Source organism: Mesoplodon densirostris, chromosome 7 (assembly GCF_025265405.1).
Source record: "Mesoplodon densirostris isolate mMesDen1 chromosome 7, mMesDen1 primary haplotype, whole genome shotgun sequence".
NCBI classification, from domain to species: Eukaryota; Metazoa; Chordata; class Mammalia; order Artiodactyla; family Ziphiidae; genus Mesoplodon; species Mesoplodon densirostris.
Window position 1 is genome coordinate 467813 of NC_082667.1, and position 19252 is coordinate 487064.

Sequence of the window (19252 nt, forward strand, 5' to 3'; positions counted from 1 at the left end):
CCATACGTGTACAAATACCTATTAAATACATATATCAAAAGACCGACCATATAGCAAGTGAGGTCTATGGAACTGTGGAGACGTCCCAATCACCTGACTGCCCTCCGACCTGCCGTGAACTGGAGACTGAGACCAGGCACGCCTCTCTCCTTCTCCATTCACTCAGGGACAGACTGGGGGTCATGGGAACCTCAGAATCGAAACCAGATTCTAAGACACCCCTGGGGTGTCTCCTAGCCAATTTTACAGCCCTCGGTTTCTCCCAAGTTCTCCGTTGCCGACGGCTTATTTTCTATTCCACTGTGGCCAGGCCACAATATCCTCTAGACAATCAATCCAAATGGACTCCTGAAGGGACATTCAGTTTTAACATCCTCCGTGACCTAGATAATTACTGCCGCAGGATGGGCAAATGATCCGAGGTCCCCTATGTTCAGGCCTTCTGGTATTTACGCTCCTGCCCCTCCCTGTACGTCGATTGTTCCACTTCCCAGATCTTTCTTGCCAAACAGACAGCTCCTACATCCAAGCCCCTAATTTCCTTTGATGATGACTCCTCTCCACTAGGCGACCCACCCGAATCTCTCGCCTCTCCCCCCTCCAGAGCTCCTCTCCAGCCTCCACCCAACCCTGAAGCGGTCCCTCCTCATCCCGCAGCCGCTCCGGCCCATCCAACCGCTCCCCCGCCTCCCTCAACGGTTTCTCCTCCCTCTCCCCTTGCTTCGCCAATTAGTGCACATACACGCTCTCACGACTCCCAAGATCCAAATCTCCTCTGCCCTCTGAGGGAGGTAGAAGGAGCGGAAGGATTAGTTAGAGTTCATGTTCCCTTTTCCCTCCAAGTTCTCTCTCTAATAGAAACGCGATTAGGCTCCTTTCCGGCCGACTCTTCCCGCTACATCAAATAATTTCGCTACCTCTCTCAAGCTTACGATCTAACCTGGTGTGATATCTCTGTGATCCTATCTTCTACTCTGACCCCTGATGAGAGGGAAAGAATTCAAACTGCTGCCCGAAACCATGCAGATCAGGTTCACCTTACTGACAACTCCATGCCTGTCGGAGTGACTGCTGTACCTGGTACCAATCCAGGCTGGACTTATCAGGATGGCCAAGATGGCCGTCATAAACACGACCTCATGATCCAGTGCCTCCTGGCTGGCATGCAGGCTGTTGCTCATAAGGTAGTCAATTTTGAAAAACTAAAAGAGATAATCCAAGAACCTAACGAAAATCCAGCTGTCTTTCTCAATCGCCTTACAGCGGCCTTAACTCTCTACACCCAGCTGGATCCCGACACCCCGGCAGGGGCAGCGGTCCTAGCCACCCATTTTATCACCCAATCAGCCCCGGACATCCGAAAGAAATTAAAACGGGCAGAAGATGACCCTCAAACCCCTATTCGAGATCTGGTAAAGATGGCCTTTAAAGTCTACAATGGCCGTGAGGATTTGGCAGGATCCAGCTGACAGGCTCGGATGCACCAGAAGGTGGCCCTCCAAACCCAACCTCTTGTAGCTGCCCTAAGCCCGGCCATCTCCCATGTATCACAGCATCCATGGGGTCCGCAAAAGGCAACCCCGCCGGGGGCCTGCTTCAAATGCAGAAAAGAAGGCCACAGGGCTCGCCAATGTCCCAATCCCCGACCTCCTTCTAAGCCCTGTCCCAGCTGCGGGTTAACGGGCCACTGGAAGAGTGACTGCCCTACGACTGGCCCTCCCTCAGCGTCTCCACGTGGGGGGGCGAGCCGACCCAATGGCATTACCACTCGAACTGCTGGGATTGGCTGACGACTGACGGCACCCGGACTCGAAGACCCCCATCACCCTCACCGAGCCCAGGGTAACGCTACAGGTAGCGGATAAGTCCATTTCATTTCTGGTGGACACGAGGGCTACCTATTCGGTCCTGCCTACTTATTCCGAGCCAGTTTCTCCTTCCCAGATCTCGGTCATGGGTATTGATGGCAAAACATCCTTCCCACTCCAGACCGGTCCACTCCCATGTCATATCGAAGGACTCCCTTTTACTCATTCCTTCTTAGTCATACCATCCTGCCCAGTTCCCTTGCTAGGCCGAGATGTCCTTTTCCACTTAGGGGCCTCCCTCCAGCTGGATAGACTTGACCCTAAGGTCCCCTCCTCCCAACTCCTGCTTCCTCTTCTCGGCCTGTCTCTAGAACCCTCCCCCTCCTATCCCCCTCTTCCAATCACACCGAACCCAATCAATCCCCATGTCTGGGATGCTTCTAAGCCCATAATAGCAACACACCATTCCCCCGTCCTCATCCGCCTAAAGAACCCCTCCAAATTTCCATCAAGGCCCCAATTTCCCATCTCTGAGACTCACCTTAGGGGCCTACGACCTATTATCACCAGACTCCTAAGCCAGGGACTCCTTATCCCCATTGACTCTCCCTGCAACACCCCCATCCTGCCTGTCCGCAAGGCCTCTGTGGATTATCGCCTGGTCCAGGACCTCCGACTAATCAATGAGGCCATAATTCCTCTCCACCCAGTAGTACCAAACCCATACACCTTGCTCTCCCATATCCCCCCATCCACAACCCAACTTTATGGTTCTGGATCTCAAAGATGCCTTTTTCACTATCCACCTACATCCCGACTCCTATTTCCTCTTCGCCTTTACCTAGACGGATCCGGATACTCATACTTCCGTTCAGCTCACCTGGACAGTTCTTCCCCAGGGCTTCCACAAGAGTCCTCACCTCTTCGGTCAGGCGCTGGCACGGGACCTCACTTCCTGCTCCCTTACCCCCAGCAATCTCCTTCAATATGTACATGACCTCCTCCTTTGTAGCCCATCTCTCAGCCTCTCAAGGCTACATACTGCAGATCTCCTCAATTACCTTGGCTCTCGCGGTTATCGGGTCTCCCCAGCCAAGGCTCAGTTATCTGTATCTTCTGTAACCTACCTGGGGCTCCACCTTACCCCTACCACAAAAGGTCTAACAGCCGATCGCACCCGGATTATCCGTGAACCCCAGCCTCCGGAAACAGCGGAACAAATTCTCTCCTTTTTGGGCCTTATAGGATTTTTCCGACACTGGATCCCTAACTTTGCTCTCCTCGCTAAACCCTTATATCTAGCCGCTAAGGAAACCCCTCAAGGACCCCTCACCTCTCCTTCCGCCGTTCAACAGGCCTTTCTCACCCTCCGTAACGCTCTGATATCTTCTCCTCCCCTTTCTCTGCCCAACCCAAACCGACCTTTTCACCTTTTTGTGGATGAACGGGCCTCAATAGCCACTAGACTCCTTGCCCAGCCTGTAGGGCCTTCCTACCGCCCCGTGGCTTACCTCTCCAAACAGCTAGACCCAACCATTCAGGGATGACAACCATGCCTTCGGGCCCTAGCAGCAGCAGCCGAACTGACCAAACAAACACTACAGATACTCAACCACACAGGAATAGGTAACATCTCCGACTGCTTTCTATGTGCCTCGCTTGGCCATCCACCCTTGGCTGCTGTCCCACTCGACCAGCCCTTCAATTCTACTTCCTACACATCCCCAAACCCACCTTTTTCCCCGTTAAAAGTCCCCATATTCCTTGATTCAAAAAAATCTATCTGTTACGGCAGCCGCCCAAATCTACCTGATAATGGGTTTCTTTGCAACCCATCCCTCACGGTAAACACATCAATTGAAGCACCACCAGGCATGTTTTTGTGGTGCAATGATTCCCTCACAAAAGAGATCAATTCTTCCTCCCCCTTCCCATGTATCCCTGTTACTCTCGTCCCACAACTCATACTGTAGAGCCAAGCCGAATTTTCCTCGCTAATCACGCCGCCCCTTACCCGACAAAAAAGAGCTATCTTTCTTCCTCTGGTCGCAGGCATCTCTCTCGCCTCCTCCCTGGTCGCTGCAGGCCTCGGGGGGGGCGGGGGGGAGCTATAACACATAGTGTTTCAACATCCCGCGACTTAGAACATAAACTCCAGCTAGCCATTGAAGGCTCCGCCGCCTCCATCTCCTCTCTCCAGTGCCAAATCACCTCCATAGCCCGAGTCGCTCTCCAGAATTGACGAGTCGTGGATCTCCTGACGGCCGCCAAAGGAGGTACCTGCCTCTTCCTACAGGAGGAATGCTGCTGTAAACGCCCTCCATCGCTTAAGAGAACTACTCCAACGCAAACACCAACAGTCCGCCTCCCCAATTCCCGATTGGTGGCGATCCACCCTCTATACCTGGCTAACACTAATCTGAGGCCCCTTAATTCTCATCTGTATCTTGCTCATGTTTGCCCCGTTTTCTTAGGTTCCTTCGCCAGCGCATGGAGGAAGTCTCTCGGGTGGCCACAAACCAAATGTTCCTCGGTCCTTACACCTTGCTTCCTACAGAAACCCCCACTGGTCTCCCCTAAGCCTCGGACCTCTGGTCGCCCGACTCCCCTTTCGATGCCCCCATTCAGCATGAAGTAGCCAGAGATCGGAACGCCACCCCATTACACCAAAGATGTCGGGATGTAAGGCCAACTGGCCCGAGGCAGGGGAACGCAATCAGATTCACAGGTTGCATCAGACCGAAACTCTCCGGACCACCCAATTCCAGAAACTGACCTGGAGACATTCCGGACCACCCAGTTCCAGGAACTGACCTGGGGGCTTTCCACCCGGCCCAACCTTCCCGCCTTTCGAGGGATGAGACTAGCGGTCCCAAGACTGATGGAACAGGCACCAGATAGTGCCACGACACCCGAAGAGACCACCAGATAAGGAATTCCCTGCGCCCTCCCAGATGCACCACACCCCTTTCCCTTCTTCCCCTATAAAATCTTGCCCAGCCCTCGCCCGGGGGCGACTTCTCTGGCCCCCTTCTCTCGGACGAGTGAACCTCGCCCGGGAACGCCCCCTAATAAAGCTCACTTGAAGCTTTCCTCCGTTTCGCGATGCCGTTTGTTAAGATCCGACCTTACACTTACACATCAAGTATGGCTATGAGCTGAATTTCTGCAAAACAAGACTATCCCGTGCAAAGAACAACCCAGTAGAGCTTTGTATCCCATCAGCTACAGAAGAGAATGGCTGCAGGCTACTGAAAGCCAGCAGCATTTACAACTTAACTCCCATGGCCTCTGCAGTGCTACGTCTGAGTTTTCTGTTTCTGCCCCTGTACCAAACAGCTCTGGTGTAATTCCTCGTTCCTTCACCCACCCCCACCAACCCCTGTCCCCTTACCTGCGGTCCGCAGCCCTCCACTCCGCGCTCGGATGCCGCTGGGGTGCCAGGGACCCCCGGGACGGGTCATTCCCAGCCGCTGGGCGCTGGCTCCCTAGACCCCCGCCAGCTCGCGTGGTGCCGACGGCGAGGAGCCCCGAGGACGCCCCGCGCCAGGTGCGCTCTGGCCGGAACGCCCACTTTCAGGACACTCTCTTCCGGGAGAGGCGCGCAGAACGCCGCTGCGCTCAGGTGACCCGCAGCCAATGCCGAGCAAGACCCGCCCCCGCCGGCGCCGCGTCCGCGCGGCGCAGCACGATCTCGGTGCTCCAGGCACGGGCGCCGGGGGGCGGGAGTCTCCTCTCCTGAGAGGCAGCTAGCGATGCCCCGGGGCGCGGGCCCCTGCGGCGCGGAGACCGCTCCAGGCTGGACTCACCGACACCAACGCCGCCAGGAGGAGCGCTTGGCGGGATTCGGCAAACAACCCAATGTTTTAAATGGAAAAAGGACTTCAAAAGACCCTTCTCCAGATAAGACATACAAATGGTCAGCAAGCACATGAAGAGATGTTAATCGTCATTAGTCGTGATGAAATGCAAGTTAACACCACAACACCGACCCCTCCACACACTAGAAGGCCTACAATCAAGAAAGCTAAAAATAACAAATGTTGGCAAAAACTTAGAGAAACTGATACACAATTTTCCATAGGGAAAATGAATAAGTTCTGGAGGTGGATGCTGAGACTATTTGTACAACAACGTGAATGTAGTTAATGCCATAGAACTGTATGCTCAAAATGATTTAAATGGTAAATGTTATGTTATGTGGGGGGGGGGGGTTAACATAATTTAGCCCCTACTTTATACCAGACCCTAGAGTCAAAGCTTCTCATCCATTTTCTCACTTTTAATTAACCTCCTAGGATCTTCACACTCCCATTTAACAGACGAAGCTGAGCCTGAGAGGTTAAACTAAGTGACTTGCCCAAGACTCACTCGGCCAAGTCTACACTGTTCAATGTTGCTGTATTTACTGAGCACCTACTGAGCAATACCTCCAGCACCTGCCAGAGACATTGTGGGAAGACCAGGATGAATGGGGGCTGAAAGCAGATTACAAAACATGGGTAGATCCTGGGGCCCTGCTCTCAAACACTGAAGTTTCTTGGAGTGGAGGGGATGGCCTTTGTCACCCTTGTGGAGCCTTTTATTCCACCCCACCGCACCCCCACAGAGGAGGGAAGCAGCTGGCCTGATACTGAATATTAGCTCAGCTGGGAGGAGTCCTGGGGCTTTGAAGAAGGAATCTCCTGCCCCACTCCCTACATTGCCCCCTGGAGTCCAGTATGTGGGCAGAAGCATCCCTATGGCGGGGCAGGAGGCACATCTCATGGCACCCCTCTCCTCCCGCCCTGCAGTAATGACACTGTACCCATACACCCGCCAGAAGGACAACGAACTTTCCTTCTCTGAGGGCACCATTATCTGCATCACCCGCCGCTACTCCAATGGCTGGTGTGAGGGCATTGGCTCAGAGGGGTCTGGATTCTTCCCCGGGAACTATGTGCAGCCCAGCTGCTGACAGCCTGGGATCTCTGGGATGCTGACTCAAGCACCGCCTTGAGTGAGGGTCTTGAGTCCCACACCAAAGCCTGCTCCAGTCAAGACTGGACCAGACCGGCACGCCTCCTGGGCTGTGAGCTGTGTCTGTTCCTTCCCCCCACTGCAGTGGGAAGGCGTCCTGGTAACGACAGAGGAGGTACCCAGAGGCCTGCTGGAGACAGGAAAAAACTGGAAGCCAAGGAGTTTGGTGACCTTACCCACAGGGGACCCTTACGCCATGCAAGACAGGGTCTCCAGCTGCAAGTGCCAACTTTGAATAAAATTCTGATGACCTCCTGATGATTGCCCTGCAGGGCTAGCAGGCCGAGGGACTGAAAAGCAACCCACCTGTAAGGCTCCCGCTCATTGAACCTCCTCTGCCTGCCCTAAGCAGCAGTATCTCCCATCTCCTCGGTGCTCACTGAGCCCTCCACACTAGACCCCTGTGCCCCTCTGCGAAGGTGGGCCGCACCCTGCTCTTCTGCTTGTTGCCTGCTTTGTTATGTATTCAGTCTTGGTTCCCCCAGCTGGGCACTCCTCCAAGAGTGGGGACCAGCTCCCTCACTTAGGTGGGGCTCTCTGAGAGCAGAGCTCACCTCGCCCTCAACCCCCAGACGGCAGCGTGAGACACCTCGCTCACCTCCGCCCCTTCACCTCCTTCACAGCTCTGAAACTCCAGAAGAGGGAGGTGGGCCCTGGGTTTCCACTGGCTCTGCTTTACAGCATCATGGCTTTCTGTTCCATACGGGAGGAGGGGGGCTCAAAAGGGCCCAGTCAGTGGGGCGACTTTGGTTAAGTCCCTGCTTTCTTGCTGCATAGACGAGGCTGGGGTGCAAGGAGACATCTTCGGGCTCTCTGAGGTCCCTGGCTGGCCAGACCCGAGCCCCAGGACAGTGTGCTACCTCTTTCCACCAACAGGAGGTGACCGTTCCCTCTAGCTTTTTATCCTGTGGGGATGCTAACAGGGTGGGCGGGGCGGGGGTGAGGCAAGGAGTGTAGTGTACAGTCACAGTAGGTAAAGCACGATCTAGGCCTGGGACCATCAGCAAGGAGCGCCACCTCTCCCCACGGGGAGTCCGGTGCGGGGGAGGTCGGGGGGGTACATTTCAGGGCCTGGGTCCTCTGGACAGAAGACTGGAGGAGGGAGGCCACGCAGCCCAAGGCAACAGTTAACCGCAACGCGGCGGGACATGTTCCTTCTCTACCCTGACAGGGAACCCCGTCCTCCCAACTGAGAGGACAAGGTTTGTGGAAACACTGCCGCCTGCTCAGATATGCGTGCCACGCTGCTGCGGCCAGACTCCAGAATTCGCTTGCAGTGGAACTCGGGGAGGCAGCTGACCTCGGTTAACTGCACAGATGGGGACAGCTCCCAACTCCCTCCTCCAGTCCCCAGATGGACCAACCTGGGATTCCGGGAAATCCTGGAGGGATATACCAAAACGAAAGGGAAAGGGAGTAATAAAACTAGCTTTCTCTTTCCCGACCCCCACCGCCCCACCCCCTCCCCGCCCGGGTGGCCCCTGCAGGCCACGTCCTCAGCACCTGATGCAGGTGTAGGCGCACTTCGGTGGAGGTTTCCCAGGGCACCACCCTGGCGCGGAAGGAGCTGGGCTCGGCCTTCTGCGCCTCCTGCATAAGGCGGTGCATGGGGTAGTGGCGGCGCGGGAAGGCCATGTCGCCGCCTGCCAGCAGCCCCGTGGGGCAGAAGTCGTTGGCGCCGTCACTCACGTAGAAAAGGCGCTCGAAGGGCACGCCGTCGTGGGCCTGCTCGCGCAGATAGTCGCTGAGCACCTTGTGCTGGCACATGTTGGCGGGGCAGCGAGCGCAGCTGTGCGCGTGGAAGGGCCGCAGCGCCAGCAGCCCCCAAGGGTCGGACCCCGACGGGTTGCTGAAGATATGGCGGAACAGGCCATGGTGGCCGGCGGCGCGCAGCGCACTCTCCACGCCAAAGGTGTTGGCGTCTAAGGTGAGAATAACCTCAAAGCAGGCGCCCTGCTTGGCCACAAACTGCAGCAGCTCGCCCGTGCCGGGCGACAGGGGGATGGCCTCGTAGATGGCGTGCAAGTCCCGCGGCCGCACGCCCTGCTCGCCCAGGTACTGGAAGACGTGCTGCATGCACTCGTTGTAGTAGCCCTCGCGCTAGGTGGCACGCAGGCTCTCAGGCAGCCGTTGGCCCGCTGCGGCACGCACACGACGGAGTCGTCGCTGTTTTCGTCCACGATAGTCTCGTCCAAGTCGAAGGTCAGGAGGAAGCGTGGCGCGCCGGGCACAGCCATCCCGCTCTCCTCTACCAGCTTTGTCCTGAGCGACCAAATCCTTTTGTGGTCACCAAAAAGAGTCCCTCAGAGGAAAGGGGGACAGGACCTCTGAGCTTCTCCTGCAGGGTGGGGAGCAGCGGCAGCGGAGGTCTGTCCCGGCTGAGTCTGGAGTGTCAAGAGTGGGGAGAGGGCCTAGCTGAGGTATTTGGGCGCAGGATGGAGCAAGGGGTGCTCACGGGAATTGGAGGGGACGCTGCGTGTTATCCATCCCCGGATTTCTGGGCTCCGGCTCTCACGAGTCCTTCCAGTCCAGAGGGTCCGTGAATGCTGTGCATCTGGGCCGTTCCCTCCACTTGCCCCCCATCCCCATGTTATGTATTTTTAACCACAATAAAAAAAATGAATGAAGCACTGATAATCCATGTTACAACATGGATAAACATTGAAAACATTCTAAGTCAAAGAAGTCATACTGAAAAGGCCACTTATATCACAACCATCTTGTGTGCTTTAAATCCATAGCAGTTTTGAAAGTGAGGGGAAGGGACTTTCCTGGTGGCCCAGTGGTTAAGACTCTGCGCTCCCAATGTAGGGGGCACAGGTTCGATCCTTGGTCGGGGAACTAAAATCTCGCGTGCACAGCATGGCCAAAAATTAAAAAAGAATAAACGTCATTGGCCTGGTTTTGGGTCATAGCATCGTCCTTGAACCCATCAGAGCACCCATAGGATGGAACATGGGATTGGCTAAATGTGGATCATATGCCCATCTTCAAGGTGGGTGGAACGTAGCATCAGCCCTCTGGAACTGTTTGGACTGGAAACAGGTAAGAAGTTCCCAAAGGAAAGCTGAGGCTCTGGACTTTGGCATGAGAACAGACGCTGGATAGGGGAAAGCGGCAGATTCCACATCACTGATGGCCCACTGCACAGCTGTGGGATCTGAAGGCCAAGGAAGGAAGGGGCTGATTTAGGGTCAGGGGCTGCAGCCACCCATCCAGTGCTCTTGCTGTCCGTCCACAACAGCAAGAACCTCTTCCTCTTGCAAAAGGCACAGCCCTCCTTGATGTCTCTGGTGGTGGGAGCCCAGGAGTCACACCTGCCCCCTGGCCACATGACTCACCCATCCCCCAAGAACAATACTGCTCATTTATCCAGTCTCCTCCCTCCTTTACAAGAGCAGAGACTAAATGCTATGGTGGTTAGGAAATTCTTGCTCAGTGAAGCAGTGGGAGGCTCAAGGATTACACCGTATCATGGAATCCATCATTGGCAGCTTTCAGAGACCACATGGGTGCACGTGGCTCTCCAAGACCATGCAGCCTCAGTGTGAAACTGTCCACTGGGTGGCCCAGTTGCTCCCGTATCTTTGACTCTTAATCAGTATGAATATCAAAAGTTTGTTACACCTGGAAGCCCAAAGGATTGCAAGGCCATGGTCTGCTGTATGGTTGTTGTGTCAGGGACACACTCAAATGTTTAGACGGTTATTACCTCGCTTGGCAGGCTATGGGCCTGTGAGGGGGAGGCCCTTTTCTCAACAAGGATGTTAGTAACTGAAACATCCCAAAGGGCTGTCTGTGCTGCCCAGGTAGCGGTTCAATTGCCAGCAGCAAGGTCAGCTCAGTAATTGGCCACAGGGGCTTGACAGGGACCAAACTGGCCTGAGCTGGAGGACCACAGATGACTGCCTGGATGGTCAGAGGTCAAGGGCTGTCCTGAGACTTGATGTCTATTGATGCCCACTCAGATGGGACAAAGGATGCCTGCAGTCTCAGGAGGGCCCCACAGCCCTCAGGAGGCAGCACCTGGGGGCTGGTAGGTCGCTGCACCAAGTTCTGTATAAATTCATAACATGACCATGGAGTGAGCTCAGTCAGGCCTCTGCTGGACCCGGGCTGCCCAGGCCAAGTGGGGCCAGCACTACTCTTTCCAGTTCAGATGGTAGGAGGAAACCCTGTGGGCTTCTGAGGCCCTAACAGCCGTTGACTGAGGTTGAGGTGGATTTGAAACAGTCAGTGACCAGAGAAGACATTTCATTCTTCTGCCATTAGGTTCCAGGACGGGGGTAGATAACCAGCGGTCCAGGTGAACCCCCACTCGTGAGTGACCCCGGGCAAGTCCTGTCCACCCTACAGGACTCAGAAGGGTGGGGTTAGGGGGGCCGTGGGCCAGTTGTGCTTAACACTAACTCACTAACCCTAACGCCCAAATCTCTACTATTCACTCCCTTACCCTAACCTCCTCATCTCTAATCCTACACCCTAATGCTCCTAACCCCTAGCCCCTAGATACTCGACCTTGACCTGTAAACTCCTAACCCTTACCCTGACCATGACTCAGACCATCTAACCTGACCCTCTAACCCTGACCCTCTAGCCTGCATCCTTTAACTGTAATTCCTCAAAACCTGGGCTCAGCTGAGTGGCTCCATCCAGAGGTGAAGCAGGACCTGTCTTTGGGCCTCCACTGCCTCTGCCCTCTCCTCCCCCCAGGAACCAGAAAGCCCTGGGTTGTTGGACTCTCCTGACCAGAGGGGCAGCTGCTCCTGGTCTACCTGTGCCCACACCCCCCTCCTCTGGGGCCCTTGGCCTCTGGACTCTCTGACCTTCAGTCCACCTTCAAGAGCCCGGAGACAAATCCAGGTGAGACGCCTGCTTCATTGGCACAGGTGGGACCTGGTCCCCATCCTCACAGCCCGGCCAGAAACCTTTGTGCACACTGTCTCATGAGGCTGCTTGTCCCCAGCCAGCTGGAGGGGTCGGGAGTCAGATGGGGAACCAAAGTGTCCTTGAGGTTGGAGTGCGGGCAGGAGACGGCAGAAGAGGTGAGAGGTGAGGTGTCATCATTCCCAAACCAGGCAGGGAGTGTGTGCTGTTTGCATTTCGGACAGGGAAGATTATGTCAGATGGAGGCTCTGAAGTAGCACACCTTGCAGACCAACCTACCAGGGCAGTTCTTCCCTAAGCCAACGGGTGGCGCAAGGCAACGCAAGAAACTACATATATACTTACAATGAATCTGGCAACTGGAAAGGAAACGTTACAGGTCATGGCAACCGAGGCACGGGGAGCCCGTCCCGCCCGCCCAGGCTTGCGCAGTCTGAAGGGGGAGCCAGGGTAGGCTGGACAGGCAGCTCTCGGCTGGGGCCTGGGCCGGAGAGCCCCAGAAGGCGTGGCAACCCGCAGACAATTTCCAGAGCCCACTGCAGCCAGGAGACGTTCCCTACAGAAGAGCCTCTGGCCCTGTGTGTCCACCCTGCACACAACATGACCGTTGGTCCGTCGACCCCTGGGTCTAGTTCACGGCTGTCTGGCCGCCCCTCCCCTCACTTCCTGAGTGTCTGAGCCCCCAGGGCCCCCTTGGCCAAGCCTTCTCTGCACACCTGGCTTTCCTGACTATTCCTGCCTCTCTGAGCACACCGTGTCCTTCCCCAGGGTGTGCGGGTCTGGCTAAGGGTCCCCCTTGTCCCCGGGTGGGCACCCCAGCCAACGCTGATGCTTGCCTTTCCTGAAAGATGGCCCCCTCAGTCTCACCAACTCCAAACTGTGTTGCGTTTACTTCTGGGAAAGAGGGAATGAAGAGGAAGCCCCATTCCGGCCTCACACAAGGTGCGTGCTAACCTTGTGGACCCAAGGGACCACCACAAAGAGGCTGGAAGCCTGGCAGAGGCACAGCCCCTACCGTCACCCCTGTTCCTCGGCCCAGCTTCTCTCTTCTACCATCAAACCCCTCAGCCGCCATCAGAGGAAAAATGTGGGCCTAATCCTGTCACTCTGGTTCCAAAACTGTTCTGTCTATAAAATGAAGTCAAAGCTAGCCGTCTGGCCACCCTTGCAGCCCCTCTGCGATGCGTACTCCCCGCGAGCCAGGCACCCAGCCCCTTCCCCTGCCCCCTGCCCCCACCCTCCTCTAGAGCGAGCTCCGTCCATCCCGCTCCTTCAGTTCAGCTCAGCTGCCACCTCCGCTGACCCACCAGCCAGAGGTAACCTCTCCCTCCGCAGACACACCTAGCCTGCAGCTTCTCTGCCCTGCGCCCGGCTGGGCTGAGCAGAGCTGAGAGCATGCTCCTGCTTCACTGTGGACCCCAGGCCCCAGCACATGGCACAGGCTCAGGGATGTTTACTGGACAGATGGATGACCATGAGGATGAGCAGGCAGATCACTGATGGTAGCGGGTAGTGGTCCTCCTTTTGAGTCTCTACACTTCACCACAAAGTGCTGAGGCAACAGCAAAAGGGAGGGTGGGGGAAGGCGGCACCAGAAAGCAACAACCCCATGCCTTTCTCATCCCCCCACAGCACGCATGTGTACACACACATGTGCACATACATGCCCAAGCATACCGGCATTCACACACATGTACACACACACATGGAAAGACGGACTGCAGTCACACACAGGCACACAATCACACGTGCTGCACATGCAAAAACACGTGCATACACACATGTGCCTGCCTGCATATAAACACACTCACATGCACTCGGATGTACACAGACCTGTGCACAGACAGCACACACATGCACATGCTTGTGCACACTCACGTAATACACACACATACACACAAAAGCTCAGGAAATTTCACAAAGTTTGTTTTTGTTTCAGCCTCCCCAAGAACGAGGAGACAGCAGATGGTCCCTGGGAAATAAAGATGGTCACGGCCCTGCATCTGTCACAGAGGCTCGTTGGAGGCTCAAGCACGCTCTGCCCTGCCCAGTCATGGGGTACAGACCCAGCCTGCTCAGCTGCCTCAGCCGAGCCTTCCGCTGCCCCAGCCGCTCGTGGGAGAAGCAAGTCTGAGTGTCAGTTGCAGGTCATGTCGGTGCTACTTCCTGACAGGAGGTCTTGTGTTATCTTGCATGGTATCTTGCTCTGGGCTGAGGCTTACATTTTGCTATCTACTCTTCCATAAGCACTTCACCGTATTCCTGAATGCCTATGCCCTCCAGAGGCCCCAGTTCTAGAACACCGGAGTTGGGAAACAGTCAACCGTCTCTGTGCACAATCACAAAGCTGCAGTCTGACCCAAGTCCACTTCTTCTATGTCTTAATGCTGCTCCACCTGGGGCTGATTGCGGAGGTGCTGGGTCTACAGTCCATGAAGATCTGGGAGACATGATCCCCCTCTTGCAGGCCTGCATGGACTTGCCTTTGCCTGTTAGTCCAAGGCATGCTCTATACAACATCTGTGTTTTTCTCCTCTAGAAAAAAATATTCCCAGAAGCAGCAGCATCTCTTTAGACCACAGTCAGGATGACCCTCCTGGAATGAGCCTCAATCCTACCTCAACTGGACTATCTCCTGCCCTCTGCCTGACAAGGACCAGGCCTTGGGTGTGGTCAGTCTCCCCTCCAGTCTGACTGGGCCTTCCTGACCAGAGAACCCAGGAATACCCCCTGAGCCTGTGGACTCAAGCACGTGCTGTGGGAAAATGTGCTGATGCATAAAAAAAAATGATAGGACTCTCCAAGACCATAAAAAATCACACACAACACAAACCATCAATAACAGCCAGGCTTGTTCTACACTGTGTGAAGACTGTCAATTTTTCACTACACTGGAACACACTCAGAGATGCTCTGGGCCTGGAAAGAGCCCCAGGGCCCTGGTGCTGCCCAGACTGGAAAGGGCCTCACAAAGCACCTTCTGGATCCTCACTGTGGTGCGATGGGGGATCCAGGGAGACTGCATAAGAAGTGGGTATGGGAGCCCAGCCAAGCTCCCAGGCTTTTGGGGCCTGGAGGGTCAGAAAGTTCCAGAGTATTCCCCTTGCTGAACTTGGATTCAGAGTCCAAGGTGCACTGTGGGCAGCAGGATCCTCCCATGAGGACACTGACCATCTCCTCCAGGCCTCTACCACACAAAGGGTGACCAAACACAGAGCTGTGCCACAGGGACGCGGGCAGGCCAGGGAGCCTGAGGGAGAGGAGGCGGGAAGCGGCAGCACCCCAGTTGCATGGTCTTCTCGTCCCCCTGGAGACCCTGCCCTGGTGCACAGTTCACTCCCGGGCTCACCGTGAGTGACACGCTGAGCAGGCCTTAGTCTTACTGATGGCCAGATCTCTCGGGCCCTCTGCGGCCAGTGTTTTGCTGAAGACAGTACACCCTTAGTAACTGCTCAAGTCACGGATCGAGAGAATGAATGAATGAATGAGCAAGGGAATGAGTGAGCGATGAAGGAACAGAGAAATGGGCAGATGGTGGATCCGCTCTGCCGTGCTGACACCGAGAACGAAATGTCACAGGTGTGCAAGACTCTCCCACGAAACACAGACTCCACCGCCTCCTGAGCCCAAGCCACTCCCTTCAGGACACCCTTGCTCCACACCTTAAACTGTACCCTAATCCTAACCCGTACCCTAACCTGTACCCTAACCCATACCCTAACCCTAACCCATAACCGAATCCTAAAACTAAGGCATACCATTCCCTGACCCATACCCTAACCCTAACCCGTACGCTACCACTAAACCATAACCTTCCCCATACCCTAACCGATAACCTAACCCTAACCCTAACCCTAACCTAACCCTAACCCTGAACCTGACCCTGACCCTAACCCCTAACCCTAAACCTACCCCAACACTAACACTAACCCTAACCCTAACCTTAACCCTAACCCGTAACCCTAACCCCAAACCTTACCCTAACCCTAAACCTAACCTTAATGCTACCCTAACCCTAACACTAACCCTCACCTGTACCATAAACCTTACCCGTTTGCTAAAGCTAACCTACCCCTAAACCCTAAACCTTAATCCCTAACCCTAAACCTAACCCTACGCCAACCCTAACCCTAACCCTACCCATAACTAACACTAATGCTAACCCTAACCCTAACACCTAACCCTAACCCTAAACCTCTAACCCAAAACCTCTATCCATAACCCTAACCCTAACCTAACAAAAGCACCGATGCTACTCCTATCTCAGGCCCTGACACTGTCCCTATATAAAGACTTGCTGCTGTCAATACCTATATCCTGACACAATCCTAAGCTTATATCCTGACCCATCTCTTACTGAAGTCCTGAAACTCTCCCTAAGTGAACCTTGACGCTGTCCCTAAGTGAGGCCCCGAGGCTGTCCGTAACAGACACCCCGATACTATCTTTAACCAACACCCTGATGCTGATCCCACAGAGGCACTTGTGGTGCGACTAAGCCTTTCCCGGACACTGTCCCTCGATAAGGCCCTGACGCTGCTTCTAAATAAGGCCCTGATGCTCTGAGTAACTAAAGCCCTCAAACTATCCCTTGCTCATTTACTGACATTATCCCTAGCCCTTAACCTGACTCGATCCATAGCTAATGTCCTGCCTCTGATCCTACCTGAAGCCCTAATGCTGTCCCTAACTAAGGCCCTGACTAGTCCTAACTCAGGCCCTGACACGATACCTAACAAAGGCTCTGATGCTACGCCTAACAAAGGCCCTGACACTCTCCGTAACTAAGGCCCTGAACCTACTCCTAACTCAGGACCTGAACATGTCTTTAACTAAGACCCTAATACTGATCCTACAAAGGCCCTGATGCTGCTCTGAAGTCATGACCTGACAGTGTCGCCAGCTAAGGGCCTGACGCTAGGCCTCACTCAGGCCCTGTCACTCTCCCTAAGTCAGGCTCTCACGCTGTCCCTACCTGAAGCCCTGACATTGGTTCTAAAAATGGCCCTGGTACTCTCAGTAACTAACATCGTGACACGATCCCTAGATGTTAACCTGACCCTGTCACTAGCTAATGTCCTCCCTCTGATGATAACTAAAGCCCTGATGCTGCACCTAACTCAGGCCCTGAATTTAGTCCCAAGTCCGTGACACTGTCCTTAATTAAGGCCTAGATGCTTCCTAGGTCAGGGCTTGATACTGTTCCTAACTAAGGCCCTAACACTATTCCTGACTCAGGTTCTGACACTGTACGTAACAGAAGGCCCTGACGCTAGTCCTAAGGCCCTGACACTACTCCTAACTCAGGCTCTGACGCTAGTCCTAACTAAGGCCCTGACACTGTCCCTAACTAAGGCCCTGACACTACACCTAACTCAGGCCCTGACACTGGCCCTAACTAAAGCCTTCACACTACTCCTAACTCAGGTCAGACACTGTCCCTAACAAAGACCCTGACACTACACATAACACAGGCCCTGACACGATACCTAACAAAGGCTCTGATGCTAGTCTTAACTAAGGCCCTGACACTCTCCCTACCTAAGGCCCTGAACCTACTCCTAACTCAGGCCCTGATCATGTCTTTAACAAAGGCCCTAATGCTCATCCTACAAAGGCCCTAATGCTGCTCCTAAGTCATGCCCTGAGAGGGTCCCTAGCTAAGGGCCTGATGCTAGGCCTCACTCAGGCCGTCTCTCTCCTTATGTCAGGCTCTGATGCTGTCCCTACCTGAAGCCCTAACACTGGTTCTAAACAAGGCCCCTGGTACTCTCAGTAACTATGGTATTGACACTATCCCCAGGTCATTTCCTGACACTACACCTAGATATTAACCTAACTCTATCTTTAGCTAAAGTCGAGCCTCTTATGCTGACTGAAGCCCTGATGCTGTGCCTAAATCAGGCCCTGAATTTAGCCCCAAGGCCATGACACTGTCCCTAACTAAGGCCTAGATGCTGGTCCAACGTCAGGGCCTGATACTGTCCCTAACAAAGGCCCTAACACTATTCCTAACTCAGGCCCTGACACTGTACCTAACAGAAGGCTCTGATGCTACTCCTAACCAAGGCCCTGACACTGTCCCAAACTAAGGCCTAGATGCTGGTCCAAAGTCAGGACCTGATACTGTCCCTATCTAAGGACCTAGCACTATGGCTAACTCAGTCCCTGACACTACCTAACAGAAGGCCCTGACCCCAGTCCTAAGTAAGACCCTGACACTGTCCCTAACAAAGGTTCTGATGCTAGTCCTAACCAAGGCAATGACACTGTCCCTAAGTAAGGCCTGAGATTACTAATAACTCAGGCCATGACACGATACCTAAAAAAGGCTCTGATGCTGTTCCTAACTAAGGCACTGACACTGTCCCTAACTAAGGCCCTGACACTACTCCTAACTCAGGACCTCAAACGATTCCTAACAAAGGCTCTGATGCTAGTCCTAACTAAGGCCCTGACACTGTTCCTAACAAAGGCACTGATGCCACTCTTAACTCAGGCCCTAACACTGTCCCCAATGAAGGGCCATGTGCGACTCCTAATTCAGGCCCTAACACGATACCTAACAAAGGCTCTGATGCTAATCGTACCTAAGGCTCTGACACTGTCCTTAACTAAGGCCTGGACACTACCACTAACTCAGGCCCTGATACTGTCTCTACCTAAGGCCCTGACACTACACCTACCTCAGGCCATGACAGTGTCCCTAACTAAGGCCCTGACACTACTCCTAACTCTGCCCTGACATTATAACTAACAAAGGCTCTGACGCTAGTTCTAACCAAGGCCCTGTCACTGTCCAAAACAAAGGCGCTGACACTACTCCTAACTCAGGCCCTGACACGGTACCTAACGAAGGCTCTGATGCTAATCCTAACTAAGGCCCTGACACTGACCCTAACTAAGCCCTTGACACTACTCCTAACTCAGGCCCTGACACTGTCCTTAACGAAGGCCTTGACACTACTAATGACTCAGGCCCTGACACTGTCCCTGAGGCCCTGACACTACTACTAACTCAGGCCCTGACACGATACCTAACGAAGGCTCTGATGGTAACCCTAAGGCCTTGACAGTGTTCCTAACTTAAGGCCCTGATGCTACACTTAACTCAGGCCCTGACACTGTCCCTAAATAAGGCCCTGCTGCTGTCAATATCGAAAGTCCTGACACTATCCTAAGCTTATATCCCGACCAATCTCTTACTAAGTTCCTGAAACTGTCCCTAAGAGAGGCCCTGAGGCTGTCCCTAACAGAGGTCCTGATAATGTCTTTAACAAAGACCCTGATGCTGATCTTACAGAAGTACTGGTGCTACTCCTAAGCCTTGCGTGGACACTGTCCCTACATAAGGCCCTGATGCAGGTCCTAAATAAGGCCCTGATGATCTGAATAACTAAGGCCTTCAAACTATCCCTCGCTCATTTCCTGACATTATCCCTAGCCTGTAACCTCAGTCCGTAGCTAATGTCCTGCCTCTTATCCTACCTGAAGTCCTAATGCTGTCCCTAACTAAGGCCCTGACTACTGTTAAATCA

At 54.3% G+C, this 19252-nt stretch overlaps 1 protein-coding gene and 1 long non-coding RNA gene across 9 annotated transcripts in view; one reads left to right on the forward strand and one right to left on the reverse strand.

Moving 5' to 3' along the window:
• Nucleotides 1-7217, forward strand: part of LOC132494376 (uncharacterized) — a 76341-nt gene extending 69124 nt beyond the window's left edge. For 6 of the 8 annotated variants that reach the window (XR_009533053.1, XR_009533052.1, XR_009533055.1 and 3 more), the window contains one exon: nucleotides 4283-4901. This is a non-coding gene — a long non-coding RNA (uncharacterized LOC132494376). Of the gene's footprint in view, nucleotides 1-4008; nucleotides 4902-6106 lie in introns of those variants that run through there. The other 2 variants (XR_009533059.1, XR_009533057.1) reach the window with 2 other exon arrangements.
• A 1035-nt stretch (nucleotides 7218-8252) lies between these two features.
• The window catches only part of LOC132493254 (uncharacterized), a 74346-nt gene continuing 63346 nt past the window's right edge, over nucleotides 8253-19252 (reverse strand). Inside the window, 3 exon segments of the mRNA XM_060103588.1 lie at nucleotides 8253-8978; nucleotides 8981-9075; nucleotides 12139-12195. Of these exon segments, the coding sequence (XP_059959571.1) occupies nucleotides 8253-8978; nucleotides 8981-9075; nucleotides 12139-12195 (878 nt within the window).